The following is a 14,420-nucleotide window of genomic DNA, read 5'->3' as shown; positions in this document are numbered from 1 at the left end:
GTCCCTCAGCCTGCGCTGCTTCCAGCAGCTCCCATTGACCCAGAGCAGCGATCCGTGGCCAGTGGGAGCCGCGATTGGCCAGACCTGCAGACGAGGCAGGTAAACACACTGGCCCGGCCCACCAGGGGCTTTCTCTACAGAAGCGGCGACCCCTGTTTGAGAAACTCTGGTTTACAGCTTTGTTCAATGGCTTTCAGCACCCCCACTATACAAATTGTTCCAATGCCACTGTCTCTTTTCCTTGTTTTTGGATATATATTTTTGCACAAGATATATCCTTAAGATATATGAGGCGTATCTTATTTAAAGTAACTATGTGTTTAAAAAAATCCTAAGGCAACAATAAGACTACAAAATTAAAAACACAGTTAGGCAATAGTGAATTTATTATACAACAGCACCTCTTACAGTGCATTGGGCATATAGTATATCTGTGTATATTTTACAGAATACATTTTACAACATTATCAGTAATATATGAAACCAGAAAAACTGAAAGAGAAAACGCTAAGGCCCCAATCATGTAAACACTTCAAACATATGAGTGTCATATTGCAGCGCAGGTTCAGGTTGTCTAAGCCTGGAGCAGTAGAGTCAGACAAGAAACATGGCAAAATTAACATTGCTAGTAGAACCTTACATTTTTCCTTTCCTGACTTTTTTGTCATTTTAACTTAGTAACATTAATGTTGCATTAGCACAAGGTTTGTTTCACGTAACTTCTGTACTTTTGTATTTTATTTTTATTTTAAAAAAAAGAGACAACAAGCAATTGCCTGTGCTCAAAAAATAGCAGAAATGGACTCAGGATCAAGTTTTTATCTGGATCCAGATCTCAACTTCTCAAGGTTAAGTGTTCAGCTCTAAAGTTTTAGTTGTTGTCACAGTTCTGGGCAACTGCACCCATATTCCCCCCACCCTCACACACAAATGATACACCAAGGGGACCCACTCTGAGCCTTCCGGCTCCCCAGCCATCACCTCTCTTGGGCAGAGACATGCATCTCTTCCTCCTGACCAGGGTATTTCCAGGCCGAACAGTTCCTGGCAATCACTGTGTTTTCACAGCAGAAACAGGCTGCCAAAGCAGTCCTGCTTCCTTTCTCTTCAGAGACAGCTAACAGTGTGACTGACCACAAAGCTCTTTTTATGCATGCCTATTTTATTCTTAATGTAAAAGCACTAGAGACAAAACATTAAAAAAAACCCAATAACCTACATGCATGCTAATAAGGTGACCAGACAGCACCCGGACCCTAACATGGACTCTGGCAGGAGCAGTCCTTCAACACCTCACCCAAGGGGTTTCCTTATGGTTGCCAGTTAATCACTGAGCTACAGCTCAGAACAAGCAACCAGTCCCATGGGGCCTCAATAGGCCTAGTGCTTACAACTGTACCCTAAGGATGGGGCCCTGCATGGACCAGGGATCCTGTCAATCTGCTGGATCGAGAAAAAGGCTCCGAGTCAATTTACTACCAGGCTATTTATCCAAAAATCCTTTTCTTGGCTGTTGGTTTCTGGAGAATCCAGTTTGAACTAGCATATGTGAACCTCTCCAGGGGGTGGCTTCAAAGAGGTTGATAACCAAAGGAATTATATTAGCATCCCCCTCCTTCAAGAGAAGTTACATACAATTCCACAAGAGCACATATACAACTATATTTTAAAACCATAGATCCTAAAGGTATTAAACCTAATTCAGAAGGGTTTATCCTAATTCAATAAAGTTTATTTTTATTCCATAAGGTTTGTCCCAGATGTTGCAAGTCTGTCACAGTTGGGTCCTCTATGATAAACAGGGACAGCTGTTAAGTTAATAGCCAGATCCAAAATTGTCCAAATTTCAGTGGTGCTTGGATCCAGGATTGTGATTTAGTCACATCTCTTAATATTGAGCTAATTTATATGCTAATTAGATGAACTGGCTGGGGAAGGAATCAGTTCTCAACTTTGCAGCTGCTGCTTTTTGTCTAGAGAGAATTGTTTGTAAAATTGAGATCAAGGGACAGCAGCACATCTGTTTCCAGTGTGGCAGCTGTATCTTTACAGTGAAATGAGTTTGGTTTTTTTTTTAAAAAAAAAAAAACCCAGTGAAAGCTTAGAATTTGTAGCATATTGAAGAACACAGAGAAAGCTGAGGTCTGGTCTACACTGCAGGCCTATATTGGTATAACTATGTCGCTTGGGGTGTGAAAAATCCATACTCCTGCACGACGTAGTTACACTGACTTAACTCCCTGTGTAGACAGTGCTATGTTGGCAGGAGAGCTTTTCCCGTTGACATAGCTACTGCCTCACTGGATTAACTATGCTGATGGGAGACCTCTCTCCCATCAGCTTAGAGCATCTTCATTAAAGCGCTACAGCGGTGCTGCTGCATTGGTGTAGCTACACTGATGCAATGTTTTAAGCATAGACTTGCCCTGAAGGCCGACCCTAAAATATGCAGGGTCCATCCACATTTTGGGTAGTGCTGGTTGTAGTTCCCCTGATAGAGAGGAGGTCTTGTGTCACCATAATCCCATCCCCGTTAGGAAAATTTTCTACCAGAGTTAAACATGTGAAACAAGAAGTGATGTACCTTGTCTTTGTTTTCAAGATAGAACCAAATACTGCAGTAGATACTGAGGCCCAACCCAACAAGATACTTAGCACATGCATATAGGACTACTCAATAGCCATAGTCACTTGCTTAAAATTAGGCACAAGCTTGGGTACCTTGCTGATTCGAAGCCTGTGGAAAAAAGATAGATGCCACATCTATATACCAGAAAAGACCAAAATCAAACCAAGAATAAAATATCCTATGAGAAACTCCTATAGAATGGTATAGGGATGAAACCGATAGGATTCTACAGGTGTTACTTTAATACCCTGCAGCATTTCATAATGAATAGTATCTTTCCATAGACTTTGGCAACTATCTTATAGAATTCTACCACGGTAATTTCTATTAGATTCTAAAAGTTGTTTTAAAGATTCCGTAGAAAGGCTATCCTTCTCTACAGGAATTTTCCATACTGTAATATTGGTGAATAAAGCAGATTTCCCTTAGACTGCTCTATGTGTAGGCAAGGAATGTTCTAAATCCCAATATTGTGAAACTTTTCCTGTACAACACTATTAATATTTAATACCAGGATCTATTAGGCATCTACAATGTTCTCTGAATAACACGGAGTTGCCATAGGAATGAAAATGTAGTCAGAAGCTAAATGGCCTTGTATAAAATAATATCATAACATAAAACTGCAGCTCCCATTGGTTGGGAATGGGGAACCGTGGCCAAGGGGAGCTTCGGGGGAGGTACCCGCAGGCGAAGGCAGTGCACAGAGCTCTCTGCCCCCTCATCCCCCCAGGGGCCGCAGGGACGTGGTGCCGGATGCTTCCGGAAGTGACGCAGGGCCTGGCCAAGCAGGAAGCCTGCCTTAGCCCTGCTGCACCATGGGTCTAGCAATCTCGCGGGCCAGATCCAGAGCCCTGACAGGCTGTAGTTTGCCCACCCCTGTTCTAGGAAGTTCCTCTAGAGTTCGTAGAAGCTGAGAATTTCTGAAGTGCACAGGTACTGGCTGTAAATACATGTTTCAGGTATCAAGTATTTCAAGCATAGCTCAATACTCACTTCCACATGTTGGCAGGTTTGAATGAGTTTAGCCAAAAGAGTTTCCAGTTCAGTATTCCTCTTAATAAGGTTCGTGAGGTTATTCTCCAAATTTTGCTGTTTAAAAGAAAGAAAAGAACATTTTAGTTTTCTGCAGAATTTAGGATTTCAGGCAAATACATGGAAAACTGTTATACTTTCAGGACCTTATATTAAGTTTGTAGATAAGCACATGTGGCTTTCTTATTTATCTGTATTACCAGATTTTTGAGCAGGCACATGGTAAGGAAAGTGCCTAGTTAGCCATCTACTTGCACATTCAGTATCTGGTAGTGCATGTGCAAAGTGTGCATCCCTTACCGATTTTGTTTTTCCCAGTTGCTTTTGAGAAAGACAGTATCAGACACTTTATTAAAAGCCTAATATAATATCTACTTTGTTCCCTTTGTCTGCTACCTTTGTAATTCTATCAGGGACAGCAATCAAGTTGACTAAGAAGATTTCTTCCTTATAATCCCATAAGGCTTATTGCTTATGGCTCTTTATCCTCATGTTTATGGCTGAAATAAATATCAGTGTTGCCAACTCCTGTTTTTATCATGGTTCTCATAATAGCTGAAATTTTATTTAAAGCCTAGCTCCCAAAGACAAGTGAATATGAGAGAGTCTGAGCTTTAATTTAAAAAAAAAAATCCCACTATGTTTTACTCCTGTTGGTTGTGGAGAACAGCTTGAAAATGTGGCCCTAATTCACTATAAAGATCAAAAGCCAGAAAACAAATAAAAAGAGCCCAAATCATTATTTTTCAATCTCACGACTTTTGTGAGCCTGACTCATGATTTTTGGACATTTAGGGCTGGCAATATTATGGGCTATTTGCATGAGTAAAAGGCTGATCTATACACACATTTGCATCAAAATAACTAAATTGGTTTAATTCACACTTTTTGTTATTTCGGCACAAGCGTGTGGGGTAGTCTACACTACATAGTCTTTGCTTTGCCAACATAGCCCCTAGCATAGACACAGCCATAGGATGAGTTTTTCTGCCTGTATAGTAACATCACCTCTCTGAACTATATTAGCTAAAACAACTGAAGCAGTTTAGAAGACAGAAGGCAGTAGCTGCATCTACACTGGGGATTTTACCTTAGATTTTATTACAAATCCTGAATAAAAGTACAGTATACTATATTGTGGGGAGATTTCCATATCCTGTCATCATCAGGGCACTAAGGCCATGCAACAGTGGATGAGATATATAGATATGAGTGTCCATGGATCCTCAATGACGTATTAACGATACACTTTGGTATGTTACTGTTCTGCTCCAAATTCTTACATACGAAGAACGAGAAGCGCAGAGCTTAGGGCTAAACAGCAAAGTATTTGCAGAGCTAGGATTAGTACTCAGGGGCTCTTGATTTATACTCCCATACTCCTTCACATTGTGTCTCATGGTATTATTCATCAAGACCCTCCATATTGTTTAAACCTGAGAGAGTGTGTGTGTGCGCGCGCGCATGCGTGTGTATGTGGGGGCTAGCTGAGTGGCCGTGTTGGGGTGCCTGTATACCTCCTATGTGCTGTGGAACTGCACCAGCATATGCAGAGCTGGCACAACGATCACAGTGATTATAGGATGACTGTTTGCTAAAGTGATAGCTGTGTCTCAGTCAGGGCTGTCAGTTGTGGTGAAATCCACCAAAAGCCTGAACATTTTGGGTAAAGGAGAGAAAGGAAATTTACACCTCACCCGCTTTGAGGATCTGCGTGGGGGGCAGGCTGCGAGCAGGGCCAGCAGTCTGCCTTAATGTGATCCAGTAACAGTCGTACCCCGTATAAGCAGCACAGGGTGGCAATTCTAGCCTGGAGGTAAGAGTTCACTTCCTACCTTCCCTGCACTCCATCCAAATATTCAGGCTTTATGTGGATTTAGTGAATTTCATCACAATGGACAGCCCAATTCACAAAGCAATGAATTTAGCACACACCCATCCTCTGCACTCACCTGCCTTTCTAGAGTGGTCTTACTTCTGTACAACTTGAACACCTCTACCCTCTGTAAATGTGACTGTTGCTACTCTAATAACAATTAGTAATAATAATAGGCAGCCACTCTTCACTATGGTTCTGGTTATTATAGTTTATGCTCAATTTGTTTCTGACCCTTCTTTGTGCATTGTTTCTCAACTTATATAGTCAGATGTTTATTGTGATAACTAGTGTCTGTCTTGTAGCACAACACTGTAAACAACAATGTAACACTTACCTGTATTTTTTAAAAACTGAAATTCAAACCAATTAAAGTGCTTAAGTCGACCTTCAGGTATGGAGGGATTAGTTTAACACTCGTATTTTCTGAATTATTCTTGTGAACTTTATCCCATTCTTAACCAAATAGATAATTATTAAAAGGCAAAAAGTGCTAGACATCTGGCTATCCTTACAGATCTGCCTAAATGTTCTGCTTAAGAATTTTAATTCCAAAGTGATATTCTTTTTTCCATAGAGAATGCATAAAAGAAAAGGAGAACACTGTGTAACATTCTGTCTAGAATGGATTTCCATAGTTAAATTAGAAATTCCTGAAAAAAATGGATTTTTAATGGTAACACTGACAGATACAAGAGTGACAGACACAAGGTTGGATTGTGTGGTAAGCAGATGAAACAACAAAATAAATGCTACATGAGCCTTGACAGATTATCTGTAAATATAAGAGGATTTTTTTGGGGGGGGGGCAGGGGAGTCATAATATATCTAATATAATGTATACACTCATTATAAAAAAAAATAGGTTTCTGGCCCTTCTGCTAATGCATTGCGGTCTTGTAAAATTTGCACTCAGCCCTATTAAGCAATGCCATCCAAAGAGGTGGGAACATTTCTATTTATCCAAATGAAGTTCTGACTTTAAGGTCAGCTCTAAGCAACACTAAGGGTTTGTCTACACTATCCGCTGGATCAATGGGCAGCGATTGATCCAGCGGTTGTCAATTTATCGCATCTAGTACAGACGTGATAAATCGACCGCTCAGCGCTCTCCTCTTGACTCCGGTACTCCACCAGAACGAGAAGCGCAAACAGAGTCAATGGAAAAGCGTCACCTGTTGACTTACCGCAGTGAAGACACGGCGGTAAGTAGATTTAAGTACATCAACTTCAGCTATGCTATTCACATAGCTGAAGTTGCATATTTTAGATCGATCCTGCGTGGTAGTGTAGACAAGCCCTAACAAATAACTAGCCAAAACTCACAAGCTTCTTTTAACCAGGTTGCTTGGACACAGTAGGTTTAATTATATTACAACTTTTAACTGGATTGTAAGCGGGTCAATTGACTCAGTTAAAATGGTCATGAAGATGGAGCTTTACACAACCATTTTAAAACACGATTATTTATGGAGTGTATGTAGGGCCAAGTCTACCCAGAATGACTCACCAAAATGTAATTATAAGGGATAGTTGAGAGGGTGGTGTTTCATTTTTGTTCCACAAGTCTATAGACTGGTTTGAGCCAATGGTTGGAAATGGAAGCTGGACAAATTCAGACTAAAAATAAGATGGAGTTTAACAGTGAGGCTAACTATCCATTTGGAACAACTTAGTGAGGGATGTGGTGTTACTTGCAGTCTTTAAATCAACACTGGATGGCTTTCTAAAAGAAATACTCTAGCTCAAAACAGAAGTTATGGGCTTGATGCAGAAATTATTGGGTGAGGTTTGTTGGCCTGTCTTAAGTAGGCAGTCAGACAAGATCACGATAGTCTCTTCTAGCCTTAAAATATATGAAAGACAAATGTGAATCCATGTCTTTTGCCAAATTAGTGGTCTCATGCAAAGAACAGCATGTACAAAAAAGGAAGCTAGCATTTTTCTTCCTTTGGATTGATCAGCTCCTTTCCTCCTACATCTGCAGATTTGGGTAGACCTAAACCATTACAAGGGCTGATGATATTGTCAAAATGAAAGAATGAGATTCTAAATACGCTAAACGGAAAAAATGCTGATCGGTACTGACACAGCCTTAATTGGCATGATGAGGGTTTCTAAAATCAATCACAGTAGAGGACACAGCAACATTCCCAAGACGCTCTTTTACTCCCAAAGATATTTTCCTGCACTGTAGAACCTTCCTATTCAAAAGCTACAAAGAGAAACATATAGCAATCGGTTACAATAGGAACTGCATAGGGTAAGGTAAAGTAACATTTTTCTTTTTCTTGCCTGTTCAAATAAATATATATACACACACATATACACACACGTTTGCGCACACACACGCACACACAGACTACTAATATACGAGCTCCCTTTCCTTTATGGTTTATAAAAAGCTTTCATTTACTCTTTGGGATGTTCCAAGAACATTTCTTCTGAAGTTGTGGATCCTGCTATAACCAAACATTCCAGGATACCACTTTGTAATAACAATATTACTTAGCATTTATCTAGTACGGTACATGATCTAAGTACTCTGTAAACTGTGGCAGCAATTCTCAGTTCCTCTGTTCCTGTGTGGAGCAGGAACTGTACTGGGATAGGTTAAAGGTTCTGAGTATATTTGAATGTAATGTCTTCCCTTGCCAATACAATTGTTGCCTCTATATAGCGATGTTCTGTTCTTTTAAGTGAATATGCCAGGATACCAGGTGCACGTGGAAGAACTTGAGCTAATTTTTATCCTATGCACCTATACTTACACATATCCTACAGACATGTTCATTTGCTTGTTTGACCCATGTAATTCTCCAGACAGTCTTGAACCCACAGAATGATTATGGGAGTAATTCACCTCAGGTCCAAGGCACAGAGCTCAACCACCACGCCACACATTGTGAAGTGGAAATAATTATGATGTTGATACATATTTACGGGAATTGAGCTTATACCTCAACTGATCACAGTGTACCACACAGAGAAACTCAAAGCTAACAAGCAATGAATAGGCTAAGAGTATTTTTCATTAAAAAATGTAATAGAAGGGAAACAGCTTTTGAAGCCAATATACTTTAAATCGTTTAAACAAAATTAGAATTCTTTCTATATTTTGTAAGAATGCTGCCAATTTTCTTATTAATTCTTACATAAAGTGCAACATTGTGGGGATAAGCAAAGTGTTTCAGATAAACACACAAACACCTTTAAAAACACAGATCTCAGTATTCTTGACTTTCTGACCTGTTAGTCATGCCCCTGCATACTGCTTCCTCTTACTGGATGCTTCTGAAGTGCAGCTACATTTTTGTTCTTTGATAAGAACAGCTATAACTGCTAAGCTAAAAGCTCTTCTGAGTTGTTGTCCTGCTTTGTCTTTATTTCCTTAACTATTTCAACTCTTCTTTCCACTCCTATTTCACAGCATAAAGAGGAACTTTTTGAGTCTAGATAGTGGGGAAAGATTGGGATAAACTCCGGATAAAGTACACTGGCTAGAGAAAAACAAATGCAATGATTCTGTAAGTCTCATTCAAATATAAATTATTAGAGTCTACAGAGCTAAAATATTAGAGTAACAAAGTTTAAATAATAATTAAAAAAATAAATTCCTCTGCATAAATTTTCCGCTGAGATGATCTAGCAGGATTGAGAACAATCAAAAGTGATATTGTTGGACAATTTTCTCTTTAACACTGGATGTGACGATAATGACAGTCAGGCCTGTGGTACACATACTAGTTATTTACTTTCAATTTTATTAAAACAGACATAAAGAAAGAATAAAATAAGATCTCTAGCTACAGTACTGCTTTGGTCTTTCCATAGCATAGCTTCATACAAAATGCAATACATCTTTCTCATTATATTCAAACCTCTTGCAAAAACAGTGTACTAATATTATTGTGTAGTGTTCAAGTAGACTTGGCCCAAAACTGCTATTAGAGATAGGCAACAGAGGCAAAATTCAGATTTCAATCTAGATTTCAAATATCCCAAAATCTGTCAGTGGTCTGAGTGTAGGATTTTTGGTTAGCCCCCATCTCTAATTAGTAATTAAGAAGGGAAGAGTAAAGTGGTATGGATAAATTACAATTTTTTTTGGCTGAAACTTGAACTTTTAGCGGTTTGAAAAGGTGTGCACAACTTTTGACCCCAATTATATTTAACTTTTGTCTGTCTCTGCATTATTTTTTTGTAGCAGCCAAGGTTGAGAACTGAAGTGTTCAAATACCACAACAAGGAATGATCAGTCAAAATGTATTTCTGGCCTGCCAAGAAGTGGGAAGTGCTGTTATTCAGGAAATTTCCCAACAGCCTGTGCACACAAAATATCTAGCCTAATCCATTCCTAGCATCCATTCCAAAGCTGAAGTTCTGAGCTTTGCACATCACTAATACTAAAATGGCGTTTACTGGCATGGACAGGTAAAAGCGCCTCTAAAGAACCATAATTTATGCAGTGCTTTTAAAATTCTGGCTTCTACAAACATGTGCCTCTCCACTTTCTAACATTTTTATTTTACGGGATACATCATGAAAACAATCTGCTTTTAATCAGCCAGTACATATTACTAAATTCTGTGGTTGAAACATAACCTTTCTTGATCTTACAGAATTATATAAAAAAAATCAAATAAGTATTATACATTATGATGAGTTAAGACGGAAACCTGACTGGATTAAAATTTTAAATAGAAGTAAGGCTGGCACAGCAACTGTCTCCTACAGATATCTGGATTAATGGGGCTGACAAGACTTGTTAGTAGAGCCACAGTAATGAAAGGACAAGTCAGTTTTGAGCTGATATACGGCAAGCCATGATATGAGTGTTTGATATAGGAAAGGAGGTGGCAAGTTTTATCTTGAGCATCATTAAAGCAGAGAAGCCAATACTAAGCAAGTGTGAAATAAGAAAAAAAATGCTGAATTTTAGTAGGCGACAGCAAATATTTTAGTCACATATTGGATCAGCCAAGGTGAATGAAGCGAAATATTGTTTATAGCAGTTTGCAAAAAGTGAACTTAAATCACTTTGCCTTAAACTCGAATTTGTTCTTTGCACTTTTGTTTTTATTACTAGTTGTATAGGCTGCTGTCTGAGCCCATAAACCCATTAAACACTGTCATATCATGCTTCACCTTTTTATTTCAAAAATAACTTCCCCATAAACAAGATCAATGAACAGATTGTAGAACAATAGTATATCGGTCCAACTGCAATGGAACTCACTTTTGATAGAGCCAACTTTGTATGCAATTGAATTTACTTTCTGGGGTCTCTGTCAAGGTTGTTATCTTTAAAATAAAGGAGAAAAGAACCATAGTGTCAGTTATTCCATTTTGGAGGACTTAAGTTCTGGTCAGTATTCACAGAATCATAGAAGATTAGGGTTGGAAGGGACCTCAGGAGGTCATCTAGTCCACCCTCCTGCTCAAAGCAGGACCAATCCCAACAAAATCATCTCAGACAGGGCTTTGTCAAGCCGGGCCTTAAAAACCTCTAAGGATGTTATCCCACCACCTCCCTAGTGAAATAGTTTATTCCAATATCCAACATAGACGTCCCCTACTGTAGCTTGAGACCATTGCTCCTTGTTCTGCCATCTGCCACCACTGAGAACAGCCTAACTCCATTCTCCTCGGAACCCCCCTTCAGGTAATTGAAGGCTGCTATCAAATCCCCCCTCACTCTTCTCTTCTGCAGACTAAATAAGTCCAAATAAGTATTCTTGCCTTGTTGGTAGTTTGTTTGTGTGTGTTGGTTTTTGGCAACTCTCTCTTCCTTATTTATGATGGAAAAAAAAGAGAAAAAATCCAAACAAAGTAGAGAGCTGTGACTTAATGTGCGAATAACAGTAAACAAAACAGCATGTATATGGTTCTCTCCCTCCCCTCTCCCAATTATAAACCTGGCTAGAATGTTCGCATGAATAATGCCATGTGCTACAAGTGCATTTATGGACAGATCCTGCACAACTGAAGACAGTGGTAGTTTTGCCTTTGTCTTCCACTGGAGTTGTATCTAATTCTAGCAGACCATCAAGCAGAAAATTAGTATCCTCCATATCAATACTCTATTCAAGTTTAGGGCTCCATCCTAGAACATACTCTAGTGAAGTGTTCAGCACCTTAAATTGTCTTTTCGCATGCTCTGGTCTTTATCCAGTGCTCAGAAGCAGCTGTACAGTAGGTTGCAAGGTTGATTAAACACCTTGGAGGGGGGCTGATTGGATAAATTAAGACTATTCACATGCTTAAAGTTAGGCTTGAGTTTAAGTACTTTGCTGAATAGGAGCCTTAAACTTTTTTCCAAAATACCATATGGACCTGGTATAAGACAGTCATTTTTCAGTATGAAACTTAAGCCAATGACACTTGTTTATTTTATAATGCAACAGCTCATATGCTATTGGTTATGTTACATAACTTTTGATCAGCATCAGATCTGGGATTTCATTAGAAAAATAATCATATCTGACCTAGATTTGAACTACAGCATTATTACGTTGAAGGCCTGGGTCTTAACAAGTAGTTAAGAGTACAACGTAAGAAAAATGTTGGATAGTCTAATTACAATATTTCTCAAATCTGTGATGGGATGTTGGAGAGATTTCTCACTACCACATATGACTGCTTGGTAGTGAGCTCAGTTTATACCAAATAAATCAGCTTGAGCTGCAAAACACAGACCCTGGTTTGAATCTGAATTTGAACCACCATTATATTTCAGTAGTATGCAGATTAAGGATTCTAGTTTTGTACACTACTGATATAAATCCTAATGGCAACATTTCATCTAGGATCACATTCAGATTCCACCACCCGCTCCCTGCACATCCCATTAAGAAAATTCAGGAATGTTTGGACCTGAAATTGTGGTTCAGGTCCCTGTATAATTTATATACAGACGCTCCCTGACTTATGCAAGCATTCCGTTCCAGACAATTACATGCAAAAAAACGTGTATGGAACTTTTTCCGTAAGCGAGGGCTTGTATAAGTCGGGTTTGCAAAACCCGAGGAGCGTCTGTATTAGAGATTCTTGCTATAAAGAAAAATAACTAGAAAAATATATTGAATGAATAGCTTTTTAAACAAATAAAACATTTTGGAGACCAATCCAGATTCATGCACCTCACTGAGAGTCCAATCTTGTAAACACTTACGTGTGCTTAACTGCAAGTAATCCCATGAGGCTACTTAACAATAGTAAATTAAAGTACATTCATAAGTATCTGTAGGATTGGGGTCTATGTGCTTTTTCTAAGGCTATTTTTCACTAAATTGCTATTATAATAGAACATTTATATGGTACCACAACATACACATACTAAGGTAAATTCTACTCTGTTATAATTATCAAAAGTCAAATATTATTTTCATATGCTTCAGTTACTTCATATTTCAAAGCATATATCAGGGAAAACTTCCTAACAGGAACATCCACTAGAGTATGTCAATACTTTTTCAGTGGAAATGGGGGAAGTCCAGTACTTGAGACAGTTAAAATTAGAATAGACATGGCACTAGAAGACGTACTGCAGTGAACAATCCTGCATTTGTAGAGGGACAGAAAATGTAAATCTAATATGTCTTTTCTAGAGATGAGCCCAAATCAAACTCCCCAGTGCAAATACCTCCTTGAACTCCAGGAAATCCAGACTCAAACTCTGCAGCTTAGGTTCATCTCTAACTATTTCCATTTCTAACTTTACGACCCATCATTATATAGCTCAGCATCTGAGTCTGTATTTTCACATGTTGGTTTCTCTGTTGGGTCACTTCAAAATCTCAATACATTGAACTACCAAGAAAAAAAATCTTGCACACTTTATTAGTCTCTTACTAGTGATAGGAATCAATTAAGCCATTTTTATCAGTCAAATAAGAACAAGCTGTTCATATGGTAAGCTTAACTTTGTCTCCAGCCCAAAAGTATCTTGGTTTGAAGGCTAAAAGTCTGTTTTGCTGCTCATCTTTAACCAGGTAGTGAGAAGAGTGCAAAAGTTAAATGTAAGGCAGCCTGCCCAAATTGGTCATATACTAGCTTTAGCCATTCATGCATAAACCTTTGTCACCCAGAACTTTTAGACTATGGAAAGCATATGCTGCTTCACTCTGGTGGATAGACGAACATCTCAGAAAAAATGTGCAAATCAAATTACCGCTGGAGAGAGTCTTTTCTGAGCCTTGAGTGAGAAATCTTAATGTTTCATTTGACCAATTTAGACAACATGTCCAATTTGTACAGACTTCTTTCAGACAAATTATTCATTTGATTTACTACAGCCTTTGGAGTTTTCCCTTCTACTGAGGCTGGTAAAGATTGTTATTTAAACGGTGAACCCGTGTCTATGTAAGTATGTTTCTTATGTCAGTTTGGCAAAGTATAAATAAATGAAAAACCCAAGTAGATGATATTTATTGAGAATCTTTAGTCAAATAAGGGCCTGATTTTGATCTCATCAATTTTACTCTAGTGCAGTGATCCCCAACACAGTGCCCACAGGTGCCATGGCGCCCGCAGGGGCATCTTAATGCGCCCACGTCCTGGCCCCTGTGAGAGCACCTGCTGAAATGCCGCCAAGTTTCGGCAGCATTTTGGCGGGGACGCCTCTCGATGACGATGCTTGTCACCAACAAGTGATGTCATCGAGAGGCGTCACCCCTGAATTTCGGCGGGGACGCCTCTCAATGACGCCCCTTGCCATCAACAAGTGATGTCATCAAGAGGCATCACTCGAATTTCGGTGGTGATGCCTCTCGACGACGTCACTTGTCAACGGCAAGCGGCGTCATTGAGAGGCGTCGCTCCTGAATGTCAGTGGTGATGCCTCTCGATGACATCACTTCTCAATGGCAAGCGTCGTCA

General features: G+C 39.2%; 1 protein-coding gene across 6 annotated transcripts in view; it reads right to left on the bottom strand.

Moving 5' to 3' along the window:
• The window catches only part of MID1 (midline 1), a 366,041-nt gene that overhangs the window by 60,150 nt on the left and 291,471 nt on the right, over nucleotides 1-14,420 (bottom strand). For all 6 annotated transcript variants that reach the window (XM_032779759.1, XM_032779760.1, XM_032779763.1 and 3 more), the window contains one exon: nucleotides 3,626-3,721. In XM_032779759.1, coding sequence (XP_032635650.1) covers nucleotides 3,626-3,721 — 96 coding nt within the window. The remainder of the gene's footprint in view (nucleotides 1-3,625; nucleotides 3,722-14,420) is intronic.

This window comes from Chelonoidis abingdonii, chromosome 1 (assembly GCF_003597395.2).
Source record: "Chelonoidis abingdonii isolate Lonesome George chromosome 1, CheloAbing_2.0, whole genome shotgun sequence".
NCBI classification, from domain to species: domain Eukaryota; kingdom Metazoa; phylum Chordata; order Testudines; family Testudinidae; genus Chelonoidis; species Chelonoidis abingdonii.
Note: the sequence above shows the minus strand (reverse complement) of the source record. Positions and strands in the feature narration are given on the sequence as shown.